Source organism: Periophthalmus magnuspinnatus, chromosome 8 (genome assembly GCF_009829125.3).
Source record: "Periophthalmus magnuspinnatus isolate fPerMag1 chromosome 8, fPerMag1.2.pri, whole genome shotgun sequence".
Lineage (NCBI taxonomy): Eukaryota > Metazoa > Chordata > Actinopteri > Gobiiformes > Gobiidae > Periophthalmus > Periophthalmus magnuspinnatus.
This window is the reverse complement of record NC_047133.1, coordinates 8,374,120-8,391,108: the sequence shown is the minus strand read 5'-3', so window position 1 is coordinate 8,391,108 and position 16,989 is coordinate 8,374,120. Positions and strand designations below refer to the sequence as shown.

The 16,989-nt window shown below is 39.7% G+C and overlaps 1 protein-coding gene across 1 annotated transcript in view; it reads right to left on the bottom strand.

Annotated features, from left to right (window-relative positions):
- Positions 1–805: 805 nt before the first annotated feature.
- Positions 806–16,989, bottom strand: part of si:ch211-51c14.1 (protein kinase C and casein kinase substrate in neurons protein 2) — a 34,379-nt gene continuing 18,195 nt past the window's right edge. The window contains exons 3-10 of the mRNA XM_033971728.2: positions 10,826–10,982; positions 9,908–10,143; positions 8,892–9,047; positions 7,338–7,513; positions 5,535–5,655; positions 5,345–5,472; positions 4,641–4,720; positions 806–3,661 (exon numbers count right to left, since the gene is read on the bottom strand). Coding sequence (XP_033827619.1) covers positions 3,552–3,661; positions 4,641–4,720; positions 5,345–5,472; positions 5,535–5,655; positions 7,338–7,513; positions 8,892–9,047; positions 9,908–10,143; positions 10,826–10,982 — 1,164 coding nt within the window. The 3' untranslated portion in view covers positions 806–3,551. The remainder of the gene's footprint in view (positions 3,662–4,640; positions 4,721–5,344; positions 5,473–5,534; positions 5,656–7,337; positions 7,514–8,891; positions 9,048–9,907; positions 10,144–10,825; positions 10,983–16,989) is intronic.

Sequence of the window (16,989 nt, the reverse complement as noted above, 5' to 3'; positions counted from 1 at the left end):
GAAGTAGTATTAGTAGTATTAGTAGTAGTAGTATTAGTAGTAGTATTAGTATTAGTAGTAGTATTAGTATTAGTATTAGTAGTAGTAGTATTAGTATTAGAAGTAGTAGTAGAAGTAGTAGTAGTAGTATCAGTAGTAGTATTAGTAGTAGTAGTATTAGTATTAGTAGTAGTAGTAGTAGTATTAGTAGTATTAGTATTAGTATTAGTATTAGTATTAGTATTAGTAGTAGTAGTATTAGTATTAGTAGTAGTAGTAGTAGTATTAGTAGTAGTAGTAGTAGTATTAGAAGTAGTAGTAGAAGTAGTAGTAGTAGTATCAGTAGTAGTATTAGTATTAGTAGTATTAGTAGTATTAGTAGTATTAGTATTAGTATTAGTATTAGTAGTAGTATTAGTAGTAGTAGTAGCAGTAGTAGTAGTAGTACCAGCAGTAGTAGTAGTAGTACCAGTACCAGTAGTAGTAATAGCAGCAGTAGTAGTAATAGTAGTAGTAGTAGTAGTAGTACCTGTAGTAGTAATAGCAGCAACAGTAGTAGTAGTAGTAGTAGTAGTAGTAGTAGTAGTAGTAGAAATAGTAGTAGTAGTATCCAGGGACAACTCTTTTAGTCACATGATGTTTTCTTGTTACGACACCATTTTGAGGACTTTTGACAATATAAAACAGATTTTTTTCAAACAGTATTTGCAGCCCGTCCTAATTTCACACCACCCATGTTACGTGTGGACTGTGGACGAGATTTGAACCAGATACGCTCTGGTTGGAAGACAAACGCTGCACATTCATAACACCAACACAAACAAATCCATATATCGCAGTACAAATTTATTTCAAAAAGATGACAGCGTTTGAAAAGGCGTAACAGAACATATGAACATAGTAAAATGAACGGAAAATACTGCAGTTATGAAAGACGAGACAGTTACGCTAAAGTGCCACGTATTTTCAGAGGACACTTAGTACAAGATTAAGCAGATAGATATAACAAGATATTAATTATGTAAAGTGATTAAGATTTCATAATGTCTGTACAGTGATCTCATAACATTTTTAGAATAAAGTTTTCATAATTAGCATTTTATAACATGATATTTTGAAGTATTTGAGTTTTGAATGAAGATTTTGAGGCCTGAGGTTAGTTAAAAAGGGGGTATTTTACTTTAGTACTCGTTCTACTTTAGTTTCGCTTTCGTTTTTGGTGTTTTTTTCTTCCTTTGCTCTTTGTGCTAAGTCACTCAGTCACCCCTTCAGAGCGCTATCGCAACACAATCAGCTGCGTCCCGCTAATAAAACTACTGCACATCACATCAGGTTTGTCAAGTTGTCGTGTACAGTTCTGTGTCATGTTTTTGTGTATTTATGGAGGATTGTCGCACGAGAGCATGTTGTGATGTCAGATTGTGGGCGGAGCCTCGTACTGAATCTTATAACAGGGGAGAAAGCTAAAAAAAAATGGATTTTGCACAATATCCCCTCTTTAAACGTAGGACAAATTTGAACATAAAACAAAAATATGAAGTTTTTTTTAGTAAAACAGTGTAATTTTAGTCAAGGCTACAAGTGGCGTTGTTCTCACAGTCTCTTAAGCAGTTCAGTTCATTTCATTTCAATGTGTTGAGGTGCCAAGAGTAAAAAAACTAAACAAAAACATTTATTTAAAAGTTTCTATATGACAATTCAGCACCAAATATGTACCGTTGAGTCCAGCATTCAAGCTAAATTATGATATGGCTTTGATACAAGTGGTGTAGGCAAACAAAAGCAAAAATGTTTAAAGTCCTTCAAAAAAAAGAAAAAAAAAAGAGAAAACAACCTGCAGATTTTCACATGTTTGAGCAACAACATGACAGCTTTGGTTTGTGATGTCCACGTTTTAAATAGAACTAAATCATGATCAGGGATAGCATCGTGACCAAGAAACTTCATAAGAACCAAACCAGGACTAAAACAAGACTAGCTCAGGTCTAAATAAGGACTAAACCAGGTCTAAAGAAGGACTATACGAGGTCTAATCCAGGTCTAATCCAGGACTGAACGAGGTCTAAAGCATCTTTGATATATTTTGATCAATACAGACAAGACAAAAGAGCTGAGCTAAGCCAGGTCTAACACAGGACTAAACCAGGTCTAACACAGGACTAAACCAGGTCTAACACAGGACTAAACCAGGTCTAACACAGGACTAAACCAGGTCTAACACAGGACTAAACCAGGTCTAACACAGGACTAAACCAGGTCTAACACAGGACTAAACCAGGTCTAACACAGGACGAAACCAGGTCTAACACAGGACGAAACCAGGACTAAACCAGGTCTAAACCAGGTCTAACACAGGATGAAACCAGGTCTTAACCAGCTCTAACCCAGGACTAAACCAGGTCTAACGCAGGACGAAACCAGGACTAAACCAGGTCTAATACAGGACGAAACCAGGACTAAACCAGGTCTAACACAGGACGAAACCAGGACTAAACCAGGTCTAACACAGGACGAAACCAGGACTAAACCAGGTTTAACACAGGATGAAACCAGGACTAAACCAGGTCTAACACAGGACGAAAACCAGGACTAAACCAGGTCTAACCCAGGACTAAACCAGGTCTAACACAGGACGAAACCAGGTCTAAACCAGGTCTAACCCAGGTCTCTAACCCAGGACTAAACCAGGTCTAACACAGGATGAAACCAGGACTAAACTAGGTCTAAATGAGGTCTAACCCAGGTCTAACCCAGGACTAAACCAGGTCTAAACCAGATCTAAATCAGAACCAAACCAGCAGACCAGGAACAGAACAGCTGCAGGAACCTTATGATTGCTCCAGGTCTAACCCAGTTCTAATCCAGGACTGAGCAAGGTCTAAATGAGGACTAAACCAGGTCTAAAACAGGACTAAACCAGGTCCAACACAGGTCTAACACAGGACTAAACTAGGTCTAAATGAGGACTAAACCAGGTCTAACCCCGGACTGCACCAGGTCTAACCCAGGACTAAACCAGGTCTAATCCAGGTCTGAATGAGGACTGACGCATCTTTGATATACTTTGCTCAACAGACAACACAAAAGAGCTGAACTAAACCAGGTCTAAATTAAGATTAATCCAGATCTAACACAGGACTAAACCAGGACTAAACCAAGCCTAACTCAGGACTATACTAGGTCTAAACAAGGACTAAACCAGGTCTAAATCAGAACTAAACCAGCAGACCAGGAACACACCAAAACAGCTGCACAAAACCGGGACTAAACCAGGTCTAACCGAAGTTTAATCCAGAAGTATAAACCAAGTCTGAAGCACCTTTGATGTATTCTGACCATTACAGACCGTGAAGAGCTGAACTAAACCAGGTCTAAATCACATCTAAATGAGGACTAATCCAAATCTAAGACAGGACTAAACCAGGACTAAACCAGGACTAAACCAGGACTAAACCAGGACTAAACCAGGACTCAACCAAGACTAAGAACCCTGTATTGCTCCTTTCTCCAGTCTATGGTCATAATGCTACGCCTGATCACATATATTTAAAGTGTCAAATTAAAAGTCGTGACTAAACCACCTCCACATAGTTTGCTGGATAGAGCCCCTCCCACTGGCCGTCCTTCATCCCTCGACACCAGCCCTGGTCGTCCTCATCCTCGATCTTCAAGAACTCCTCACCTGCACAAACAAGGACACTGAGCGTTACCGTGAAAGTGAAGTTAAAGTGAAGAGGAAAAGCCTAAACATCTCAAACAAGTTTAGAATATACAAATGTTCTATTTAACTAAAGAGGAAAGTTTAAATATGTGAGTTTAAAGGAGTTTAATGTGAGATTTTGATATTAAACATGACCTAACTGTGTTCTCCAGATACAGTGCAGACATATTTGAATCAAATAAAACTTTAATATAGTAAAAGAAAATTCAATTCTGTCAACTAGATAAAAAGTTTTAGAGTGAGTTCTTGTTAGATTATTCGTAGACACTTCCTTATATCTGTCTGAAGGGAAGAGCTAACTACACTGAAACGTTCACACTTGTTTCTTTGCAGTTTCTGGCTGGCAGTATATTTTCCTTGGTTAGATTTAGGTCTGAGGATGGAGTTGTAAGTAGGAGATAAATGATGTCTAAACTCCAATTCTTGTTCAAAGGATTGTCTTTCCAAACAAAAACTGCCTCTTTAACTCCTCTCTCAAACCATTTCTTTTCTCTGGCTAAGAGCTGCACCTCACTATCTTCAAACGAGCGGTTAATGTATTGGCTTTGAGATGGAGATTCACAGCAGATTGGTGTCCTGAACTGCTCTCACGGTAATGCTGACATGACGGAGATAAACCACTCAGAAAGCAGAATGAGCTGGTTTCAATGCTGAAATCCAGTTGGTTTAAACCTAAAAGGACTCTGTCTGATTTGAATCGTCATTACCTAAACTCTAGTATGTGCAGCCCATCATTAACCAGTGCCTGTGCTGCTGTAGTCTATGCTGTCCGTCCACTCAGAATGAGAAAAACTTGGATGTGTCCTCTATATGTAGGTTAAAGCTCTGGAAACACGGGTTCAAATATGATTGTAATATGTTTTTAAACTGTAAGAGTACACACATACAGTTCCTTTAATAAATCCTTCATAAAGTACAGTATAAGACGTGTTGCTGTTACCTGCTTTGAATGAGAGCTCATCCGTCTCCTGTCCCACATAGTCGTACAGAGCTCTCACCTTCACTCCTCCGATCATCACACTGTGGACACAATGTAAAGTTTTTAATATCAGTTACTGAAAACGTGTACATGGTTTGAATCTTGGGTTGTTGGGCAAGAAGACACACGTGCGGTGAATGGTTAGAGCACAATTACAACCATAGACTGTATATATAAATGGACATAGTCTGCTCCACATTGGCCCCTACAACTGCTCTAGCGTCGATGAGATTCATTTGACTGGAGCCGAACTCACTTAGTCCACTTCTTATACAGTCTATGATTACCACAGTGCTACTACTGCACGACACATGTCACATAACTAAATACTTCATGCACCAATTAAAAAACATTTAGCAGAAGGTAATGAGCTGATTCCACATCATGCAGCTGAGCCACTGACTCGTCTCTGATGTGTTTCATCTACACACAGCGGCGCCGCACAGGAGCCCCAAGGAACTCAACAAGAATATGTGAAGAGACCCCGAGCTTGAAATAAAAGTCCCCATTTAAGACCAAAATAACTATTTATACAAAAGCAGGAGCAGATCAGTGCTGTGCTAAATGAGACGACTGTGTTCAGTCAGTGGAGATACACGATGTGGAATCAGACTGTAGTTTTGTATCACTTATATTATTTATTATATTTGTACATATTGAGTCACCTTTTCTCTATGGTTCCTGTGTCCACCTGTTTAATCGCCTTCACCTCCTTCACGTCCTTCACCTCCTTTACCTCCTTCACTTCCTTCTTCCCTTTTTTAGGCTTGGGCTTCTTCTCCGGGTTGTATTCCTAAAACAGATGATTTAGTACATTATATAAATGTCCATGTATTGGCGCACACAGAACAGTACCTGAAAATGAGGCCAGTCTGTGGGCATGCCAGGGCCGTGAGTGTTCTTCCACCAGCGCAGATCCTCCTGTTCGTCTATGGACATGAGAGTGTTGTGGAGCTCACTGTACACAGACCGCACACTGGAACAGAGCGGACACTTTAAACACTGCCCTAATAATACCATGGATTTATATAATGCTTTACAATGCACTCATCATTCACTGGAGGTAAGTTATTATAAGCCACAGCTGCCCTGGTGACTCAATCTGCACCATCAGCCCCTCACACCACCAAAACACACACACACACACACACACACCTCATTCAGACTTAGCAATGTGGGTGAAGTTCAGTGGAGTTGATTGGCAATTTGGCGTCTTAAAAATAAGCAAAACTGCGGGTGAGTAAATGGTGAGGGGGAAAAAAACTATGAAATAAAAGCTCTGAAAGTCAATTGTGCAGAATAGTCTGTGTTAAGATCAACACATCTGTCTAAAAATGTAAACTAAATATCCCACAGGTATCTCTAGTGGGTGTTGTGTAGAACCTGCCACTCTCTAGTAAAAATAAAAATAATATAAAAAATAAAATAAAACAAAATTAAAATTAAACAAAATAAAATAAAAGTTAAATAAAATAAAACTAAACTAAATTAAAATAAAAAAATAAAATAAAATACAAATAAAATAAAAGTACGGTAACACGAAAAAAAGTAAAAATAAACAAAATAAACAAAACAAAATAACAAAATAGAATTAAATAAAAACAAACCAAAACTCAATTCAATTTAATTACATGAAACTAAAATATCTGTCAGAGAAGCACATACCGAACACTGAACATAAATCAAAATGGTGCCTATGGAAAGTCTCTGTGCATAAATATGTTGTGAAACAGTCAGCACCTCGTTCACAGCCCTGACATCTTCTGAGTGGAATCTTTGTTTTTTTTTCCAGGTCTGTGGTTTAAACATAAGCAGCTCTGGCATTTCCACAGATCTATAGCAGCGTGGATCCTGTACAAATGTGAACGCTTGTGTTTATGGGCCCTGAGTCTCTCTAAAGGCCATTTTAACACAGCCACAAAACACCAGGCAAATCAGTGCAACCTCATTTCTGTCACATTATAATATCAGTATGGAAGTTTCATTTTTAAAGCCGTACTATGTCAGTTTTCTAGTTTTCGGCCAGCTGCTTGTCTCCATGGAGATGTTATAGCTTTGGCTTGAATATTACACAGTATGAGATTAAACTGAACACACCAGGCCACACCTGGAAACACCACCTGAAAAGTCACTGATCAGATCTGTAAAAGTAAAAATGCATGTTTAGTGCTGCATATTTTTACAATAAAAAAAAAAAAAAGAATAAATATTATAATAGACAGACCTCCCACCAGATAAATTATACATAGGAGAGCTTCACATTTGTTTATTTATAACACATTTTTAAGGATATTTCAAAGGTATCTGGGCAAATAGGCTGATTTACAGAATATATAACCAAAAATATTCAATGTTCCACAATAAAGCATTAAACATAGTAGTATTAATTTCATTACTTGTATTTTTATTGCTCCAAATTACCATAAAAAAGCATGCATTTTTGCCTCTCCACAGATCTGACCTGTAACTTGGTGGTGTCTCTGGTGCTGTCAGTTGCTTGTTACTCTGGAGATAGATCAGTTTAATGCCATACTGTGGAACACTCTAGGCAAAGCAATAGCTAATGTCATCTCTGTGATTTCTAACTAAAGTAGGTATTCTTCTTTTTATTATGATTGTAAAATTCGGACTACGGCAGCCTGGGAGGGTCAGACTCACCTCTCGTTGGTGGTGACGTCCAGGTGGTCGTGGATGGACAGTAAAGCTTGCTTCAGGAACATTATCCTCTTTTTCTCCTCGTCCTGTGATTGGTCAAACACAGACTCCATCTCCTCCATGTATCGCGGGGCGTATCGATTCACCTCCTCTAGAACCTTCTCATAACGTGAACGCATCTGCCACAAACGAGGGTCAAAATCACTATGAATACAATGAGAATAACTTTAAAGCAATATATTTTTGACCTTTGAACCACATTTCCTCATCAGAAACACACTTGGAGTTATATTCTGCTTCATCAACATGAGACGCCAAAGAAAGAGCTATCAGGCGTATATTTAAAGGCCAATAACATTACATAAGTGTCCATTAAACGTGCACTATATGGGACGTTTGACACGCTAGTCTCCCTGGAGATGTTCCCCTGAGGACTTCAGGAACCTGCCTCCTGCTTGTGCCCAGAGTCAGCAGTAAACAGGGACTAAACTAGGGCTAAACCAGGACTAAACATGGAGAATGAGCGTTTTAGTTTTGTGCAGCTAAAACCTGGAAGAGTCTTCCTGAAGATGTGAGACAATGTTTAAATCCAAATGGCTCTGTTTAGCTGTGAGTATGACTGAAAGGTTTATATTCTTTATCTTTTGATTTGTTGTATTGTGATTTTAATGTCTTTCTTATTCTGTAAAGCACATTGAATTACTTTGTGTACCAGTTGTGCTATACAAATAAACTTGCCTTGTCTTATTCCTTTGCTTGGAATTTTCCACAGCAATAACCAATCTATCTCCAGAGAGAAAAGCAGATGACACTACCAGGCAAAGTTACTGGTCAAATCTGTCAAATACTTGTTGTTCAAAGTTTTGAGCAATAAAAACAAGTCTTGCACCAACTAGGCTCAGTTTCTGACAGTGGCAGTTATGTTTTGTCAGCTGGCAGTGTTTGTGGCACCTGACATGGCACCTGCTAGTACTCTGGCATTTTCTGTAGTACCGAGCCGTCATTACTGAGTAACATAACACAGAAACTGACAAAACATCTGGCCACGTCAGGCGCGTCAAATTCTGTGAAGCAAAAACAGAGGCAGGTTCCAAGTAGCTGCCGTAGAAGCAGACACTGTCAGTTGTCCTTTTTGTTTCCCCTCTGGCCTTGACTAACAGCTCAAACCTCACCATGTTTATCCTCAATACAACAGCTGCCTTCTTCATCTTTCACTATTCACACCTGTTGAAGCAGGTCTACTGTTTTCGGTTTACATTAAAACTTTTTGCCAGTTTTTGTTTCATGTGGATAGGTCCTGTAATTACAGAGATACTGACCATAAACCAGGTCAACACATCTGCATCAGACACAGAAAACTGCACCATAGAGTCCTGACCTGTCTCCAGCTCCATGTTAAAGTATCTACATCTTTACAGTATCTTCTACAGTGTTGTGATGTCATGTGAACCTGTAGAGCTAAAGCCGCACACACGGCCCCAAACAGACACATGCACTACAGATGAGCAGAAGAGTTATGGACAGGGTGAAAGTTAAACAGCTCTACACAGTCCTGACCTTGTCCACCTCCTGAGAGGCCAGCTGCAAATCCTCCTGGAGCTTCTTCTGTTTGTCGATGTTGACGTCGGGGTTTCCCTGAGCGTGGGCCTCTCTCTCTCTAATCAGATACTCTCTCCGACTCGCCTTGTGGAACGCCTGCCTGGCTTTGTCCAACTGTGCAGAAATATATCACATTTACAAACAGTACACCCGCAAGCATTTTAGAGGATATAGTATGTAAAATCTACTTTTATTAGCTTTTTACCCTGTTATAATGGTGTTCCCCATCATCACCTTACTCAAAGTTGTATTTCAATTAGTTCTGTTTTGTCCTGCATTTGCACATTTCTTATTAATACGTACATTTTTTTCCTATTCATTCAATCACTATGATAGCAGTCCCAATTTTTGCTCATTCTGAAACCCACAGGTTCTGACAGGGCGGACGGGATTTACTTGGAGTTACTTCCAGGTCAACAGATATGATATATGTAGTGGTAATAACTGTCACCTAGCAACTATAAAGTTAACAAGGCTACGAATAAAAATACACGGCTCTCGAATGACTCACTCTCACTTTAAGAGTCAGTCTAACCTCACCTATGCCCATGAACTTTGAGTAAAGACCGAAAGGACAAGATCACAGATCCAAGCGTTTAAATGAGTTTCCTCTGCGGGGAGGCTGGACGCTCCCTTAGATACAGGGTGAGGAGCTCAGTCACACAGGAGGAGCTCGAGAGTTGGCTACAGTCGAGAGTAGCAGGCATCTGTTTTGGATGTCTCCTTGATGACTTCCTGGGGAGGTGTCCCAGGCAGGTTTGTGCGTATATGTTGATATATTGTCTCTGCATTCTCGATGAGATTTTGTACATTGATGACATTCAGATTTAGAACTTACCACTGCTTCCTGTATTTTTGAGTAACTTTTTCCCCATAAACTGCCATGAAACTGATGTAAAACTATGATACACATTCACCACAGGTTTTATCTCACCAAGTCAGAATCAGATAAACATAAAAACCTGCACACAGACCTTTTTGAGTTTCTTCGTCCATGGCTTCTGAGCGCGTGCAAACCCGGTCTCGATCTCCTGCGTCTCTTTGAATCCTCCAAACACTTTCTTGTGGAAGTTGTCCTTCTGCCAGGTGCGCACGCGGTCCCCGTCCTCCGACACCAGTGCTCGACACATGGAGGCGTGGAGCGAGGCGAGGCGGTCTGCGGAGCTCATGAAGCACTGCCAGGCCTTCATCAGAGAGCCGTAGAGGGGACCTGAGCACAGGGAGACAGGGTAACTCAGCTGTCACTAACACGTCAGCCTTAAAGGTCCTGTGTCAGGTATTCAGGAAAGTCATTTGAACTTATTTTTGACACAATGTACAACTTAAATTAAAGCCGCACTGTATAACTTTTCAGCCAAATCATACAACAAAATCAGAGATCGACCGATATGGGTATTTCTATGGCTGATCTTTCTATTTAAATGGCAAATGTTGATAAGTCTACTGTGAGTGGGCTTGCATCTCCACAAACCTGACACTTATTTAACCTGGCCTCCTTCTGCTTGTTTCCATGGAAATGATGGTCCTTTGGCTATAATATTCCAGGCATAAAATATATGTATTTCAATGGAGAACGTTCCGATGTATCATTTTAACTTTCCGTTTCCGTGGAGTCGTGTAGATGATGTGCCAACTCCAGAAAGTTACACAGTGTTGCTTTAATGTATGAAAAAATCAAACCAATTCATTCTTGACTTGCCAGCAGAACGACACTATTAACTGCTAACTACATTTAACTGTTTCTTTGCTGAGTGCACTGGCAGGTGGAGTCTCTGCGCCCCCTGTTGGCCATAGTGGCTTTTTCTGTGGCCTCTAATAGGATCTATACTTCAGCCAATGCAGACAGATGAAATGAAAAGTTGAAAGGATAAAACAACACAGGATCTACTGACTGGAGTCGACCACAGGCCTCCACTTCTGGCTCCACTCGCTGAGGGCCTGGGCGTACTGCCGCTCCACCCGCGCACGCTCCTGGAAACAGCTCACCATGTCCGTGCAAGCCTGAAAAGAGTCCTCCGTCCTCCGCACCGTGCGCTGGTAGTTCCCGGGCTGCAGCAGAGAGAGAGAGAAAGAGAGAGAGAGATTTTAATCTTTTTCTGAATACTTGTGGGTTTAGTAACAAAACATATTCACTTGAAAGTACAGTAATACTTTTTGTCACTGTTCCAAAAGCTCAAAGGTGTTTACAGTTTTGTGCAATATTCACTCAATTCTCAGTTTATGGTTAGCCACAGCTGCCCTGGGGTAAACCGACAGAAGCAAGGCTGCCAATTTGTGCCATCAGCCTCTTGGACCATCACCAACCATTCACAAACACATTTATACGTACGAGTGTCTAGTCCATAAGGGGTTAGAACTGCTGACTTTGAGGTTGTTGGATGAGAGCTCTAACCATGTGAACCACTCTTATCAAATGTTTTATAAAATATGTATAAATAAATAAATAATAAATAAATACATTTACACAATCCACATTCTGAGCACATCACATTCTGAGGATTAAATATATTTTTACATTTTTATATTCATTCATTAATTCATTTATTTGTGCATGTATTTATTTGTGCATGTATTTATTTTTAAATGTATTTATTATTATTATTTTTATTATTATTATTATTATTATTAATGATGATTTATTAATTTTTTATACATAAAATATATGTTTTTTACATGTATTATTTTTACTTATTAATTTATTTCTACATGCATTTAAGCAACAAATAAAAGTAAAAATAAATATGTGTGGAAATTAATACAAGTAAAAATGAATAAATTAGTAAAAAAAAATAAATGTAAAAAATTAAAAAAGGATAAAAATAATTAATTAATCGTAATTAATTAATCATATTTTTATACAGTGCTTTACATCACGGAATCACTCTCCCATTCACACACACATGCAGCCCCTGGAGGTGAGGTGTTTTAAGTGTCTTGCCCAAGGACACAACGACAGCATTCATCTGTGGGAGCTGGAATCGCACCGCCAACCTGTGGCTCAGTGGATCTGATCACTCAACCAATGATCAAATTTCTGTCGAGAGCAGGATTCAAACTGCCAAACTTCATATCAGTGGACAAACAATCTACCAACTGAGCCACTGTCATCCCCATTTAAAAATGTAAAAACAAATATATTAATAAGTAACTATACATGTAAACTGAAATGTAAAAACAAGCATATTTGAGCTTTTTAATGCCTAGAATACAAGGCATTAATGTGTAAGCGCATTTATTTATTTACACATATATTTTTATTCACCATTTAATTTAACACATTCCAACATTTATTCTTCAGTGATGTCATCTTTGGTCCTCTGTATATAACACTAACACAGGTTTAAAAGGCTTGTGAGTGCTTTAGCTGTGCTCTCCATAAACCCATTTGAACTCTGTGAAACTGAAGCCAGACGTGTCACATGACTTCATCCTCTGCTATTTGAATAACACTATTTCTCCCGAGGCTATTCCCGTCACGGCATCAGAACCTCCGTTTACATTTACTACAGATTATAATAAACACTGAGAGGAAAGTAGATTTATACTGAATTGATTTGACCATTTAAGGCAGAACTAAAACTACTTTTCACATTTAAAGTCAAACTAGAGCAGCACCAAAGTACACTGACATTATAGGAGGGGCTGAGCGGCGTCTACAGCCATAAGCCGAGGGTCCTGAGTTCAACCCATGAGCTCAGTTAGTCTGATCACTAATACATGCCTTAGGATACTTTATGTACTTATACTACGCAAAGATAGTCTGGAACCTAGACATAAAGACACGTCAGAGAAACACAATTGTATCAGAGATGTCTGTGTAATCTCTCAGTCGTCAAGATATGATTCATAGTAAAAAAATAAATAAATTCTGGACAAAAAACTGGATAAAAATGTTTGGTGGACACTGCCTTATATCTAACTGAAGGGAGTTTAAGGCAGTGTCCACCAGCAATCTGACCAGAACTGGGTGAGCAGCGAAACATCTTCATTCAAAAAAGCCAAACAAGTTGACAGAATACATTTTTTCTTGTACTGTTCGCATCAAAACAAACCAACAGCTTAAAACTACATACATATATCACTTTTTGGAGATGGCACAACATGTATGATTCAATGGAAACAGTTAAAAAACATACCATGAGTTTTATGCCATACTGTCGAATATTATGAACAAAGGAACAATTTTATGAAACAAGCAGGAGGAGGACACGTGTTTTTTCCTCATCTTTTCAGTGCAATAAACAGCCTAAATAAAAAAACATGCTTGTATTTTAGTCTTTTTTGGCTAAAATGTTACACACTGTGGCTTCAAGATAAAAAAGAACATAAAAAGTAGTGATGCAGCGATCGATTTACTGGTCAATCTACGTTCTCGGCTGGCCTGGTATGCATTGGAGTCCCACTGGAGGAGCTGGAGGAAGTGTCTGGGGTGTGGGAAGTCTGGGAGTCCCTGTTTAGACTGCTGCCCCTGTGACCCCGGGCCAGAAGAAGTGGAAGAAGATGGATCATGGGCTTGGACTCAAACAAGCACTACAGTCCACAAAAGATGCAGAGGACACATCTTCTCTAGGAGGATTAATCAACTGTGCCTAATCCATCTGCAACACAACAGTCACTCACTCAACAGCGACGAGAACACAACCCACCTCCTTGAGCAGGAAACATAAAGCCCACAGTATCCAGACACTGACCTTAAACTCAACTCTTAAAAACAGAACAGGAGCCCATCTGAACCGGACCATTTGCTCTGTATTATTCACGGTGCTGTTTAAATTGCCGTCTCCATAAAACGTATCCCACATCCCGCAGACACATCCAGCTCAAGTTCCTCTTTCTTTAATCTATTTTCACTTTTGATTCAACACAGACGTTAACTTTATTCATTCCAAAACGTTATAATATAAGACAGGCGCAGCGGCCTTCAGAAACTGTGACAAACTGATCCAAAATCCCTGTGTTCAATCAGATTATACAATGAGGGTCTTTTTACTGTGTGAGCTGGAGAGGTTCAGTCTCATTGTTTCACTCGTTTTATGTATTAGAGACACCACAATTTTGCCGATTCCTGTTGCGCTTGTGTCTGCTCTGTGGTTGTAATCTATGACACCTGTGGACAATATTCATCTAAAACGACTTAATAAAACAAACCTGTCCGCTCAGTTCTGTGTTAGAAAGCGGCGGTGCCCAATGGGAGCTGATCCAAATCCTACGAGTATCACCGATTAATAAAATAAAATAAATTGAAAACCAAAGTGCCTACATTTGTCAAGATCCCAGTCTGTCCTTGTCTTTTTGTGCTGTCTTTCTCCCCGCCTTCTGTGTCTGTGCTGGGAGCTGGACGGAGACTCTGGCACCACCTACTACACACCTGCAGCCCATGAGCAATCAAGCCTGGACCTTGGAGTACAAAGGGACTGAGGATCCTACAAACTCCCCCAGATCGTCCGTGTATCCCCCGTGGTACAGTCCGCTTGGCTCAGTCTAGTTTTTTGTACGTATGATCTCTGTACTCTGCTGTTTTTTGTCGTTTTTCGTCTGATCCTGCTCCTTGGAACTACCCTGCACCTCAGCCTCTGACCCAGCTCCCCTCGACCGGTACAAACACCCCAGCCTCTGTCCCCACTACCTATGATTTTCTCGAAGACTTCAGCATATGACCCCGCTCTCTACCATCTGCTGTGTCAATCTACATTTACATTTCCGTGTTTGTAAATAAACTCTGTTCAACCTTTTACCCTTGAGTCTGAATCTTTGATCTCTCAGACATCACAGCGGGTGTGGACCAGTGGAGGTGAAAACGGGAGTTGATCGGCAAAATGGCGGCTTGAAAATAGGCAATTAAAGTTTAAGTCAAACATGAATCACTCTAAATACAACTTCAGAAGGTAAATGAGAAAGAAAAACAACTATAACATGCTTAGAAGCTCTGAAAAGTCAATTTTGCAGAATAGGTCTGATTTAAGCTGGTCCAGAACATTTTCAGTATGATCTAAGGTCTTGGTTTAGTCTTGGTTTAGTTCTGGTTAAGACTTAGTTTAATCCTGGTTAACGGCGCTGCACCTGATTTTTACTGTCTTAAAAACAAACTTTTAAACAGTTTGCAGTGGTCCAAAGTCACTCCTCACTTACCTTATGCATTCAGAGCATCCTAACTATTCACCACGATGAGTTTATAAGTACAACTTTGAGAAAACTTTACAGGCACAATCAAGCTAACAACAACTAGCATGCTAACTGCGCACTTTCAGATGATCAGACAATAAAACGCTTTATAATGTGACGCGGACAGTACACAGTGGACATATCTTGACGTCGGGAGCTGCTTATACATACAATAGCGATACAGGCGGCGAAGTGTCTTGTTCAATGGCACAACAGAAGTATTCAGTACCAGCAGAGATCAAACTGTTTTAGGGTTTGTGGGATTCGTGTCAGGCAAAGTTGTCTTTTGTTTTTAGAGCTATTAAAATCTGCATTTTTCTGTAATAAACTGAATCCTTGTGTAAATGAATGTGAAGCGCAGCTGTGTGTCTGTGGTTCTGGGTGGGTTTTATTTTCATGTTGCTGCTCGTAAAAACAGGTCTAAATATGAGATGTAAATGAGCTGCTGAAATGTTTAGTATCATCACATTTTTATGCTTTGTTTGTGCCAGCGGTGGAACGTGACAAAGTAAAAGTGGTAAAGTATTGTATTTAAAGGGAATATATTACACAAAATCAACTCCTGTGAGGTTTAAGCCATGTTATAATGTTGTTACCTCCTCAAAAACACACCTGGAGTTGTGTTTTGTTTCATTCACACATGTTTGAGTAACACTTTATTATTCGTCTGTCTACATCTCCAAAGCTCAAAATGCTCCGTTCCACCTCGTGATGTCATGAAGTGCTCATTTTGAAGTTAACAACTACCTTTTACTTTTTGTTCAGTAAAGATTGGTAATTCCAGGGTTAAAATGATCCAAATGATTCTAGTGAAGGTGTATGGAGTTTTAAAACACAGTGGAGCACTTCCTGTATTACCACATGATGACATCACAAAGTGGAGCAGAGTGTTTTCAGTTTGAGGGAAGAACTCAGCCTAAATGTGCAGGGTTTGTGGTTTTTTGTGTGTGAATGAAACAAAACTCAACTCCAGGTCTGTTTGAGATGAGGAAACAACATTATAACAGATCAGAAAATAGGCATTTGTACTTTACTTAAGTACATTTTAAAATGGATACTTTTTACTTTTACTTCTCTACATTTAAAAGCAGGTATATGTACTTTCTATACTACATTTTTAACTGGACTAAAAAGTAGAAATATTTTTATCATTGTGTGAGACCTGCCGACAAATCTGTAGTATGAATTACCGGCCCTAATTTAGTCCTTGTTTAGTCCCAGTTTAATCCTGGTTTAAACCTGGTTTAGACCTGGTCTAGTGTAGTCTATATTGAGCTCTATTTTAGCAGTCCTACTTTAGTCCCAGTTTAGACCTGGCTTAGTCCCGGTTTAGTTCTGGTTTAGTCCTGGTTTAATCCTGGTATAATGGTTTAAACCTGGTTTGGTCCTTGTTGAGTCCTGCTTTAATCCTGTTTTACACCTGGTTAAGTCCCAGTTTAAACCTGGTTTAGACCTGGTTAAGGCCTGGTTAAGTTCTAGTTTAGTCCTGGTTTAGTCCTGGTTTTGATCGCCTGTATGACTTAAGCAGAAGCAGCTGAGGAATCTGCACTTGGGCCAAAGGCAGCAGCTTTCAGACCAACTGGCTCAAACACACACACACACACACACACACACACACACACACACACACACACACGCCTACATACACCCACACGCACGCGCACCCACACATGCACGCACACACACCCCTACATACACACACACACACACACACACACACAGATACAGAGATACAGAGAGGATCCAACGCTGGAGATACGCTTTTCATATCAGGCGCACTGTATAAGGAAAAACAGAGGAAAGAGAAAGAGAAAGAGGGCAGATAAAGATGGAATGAGAGAGAGAGGGAAGGGAGAGGAGACAGAAAGGTATAGGGTAAAGAAATGGAGTGCGA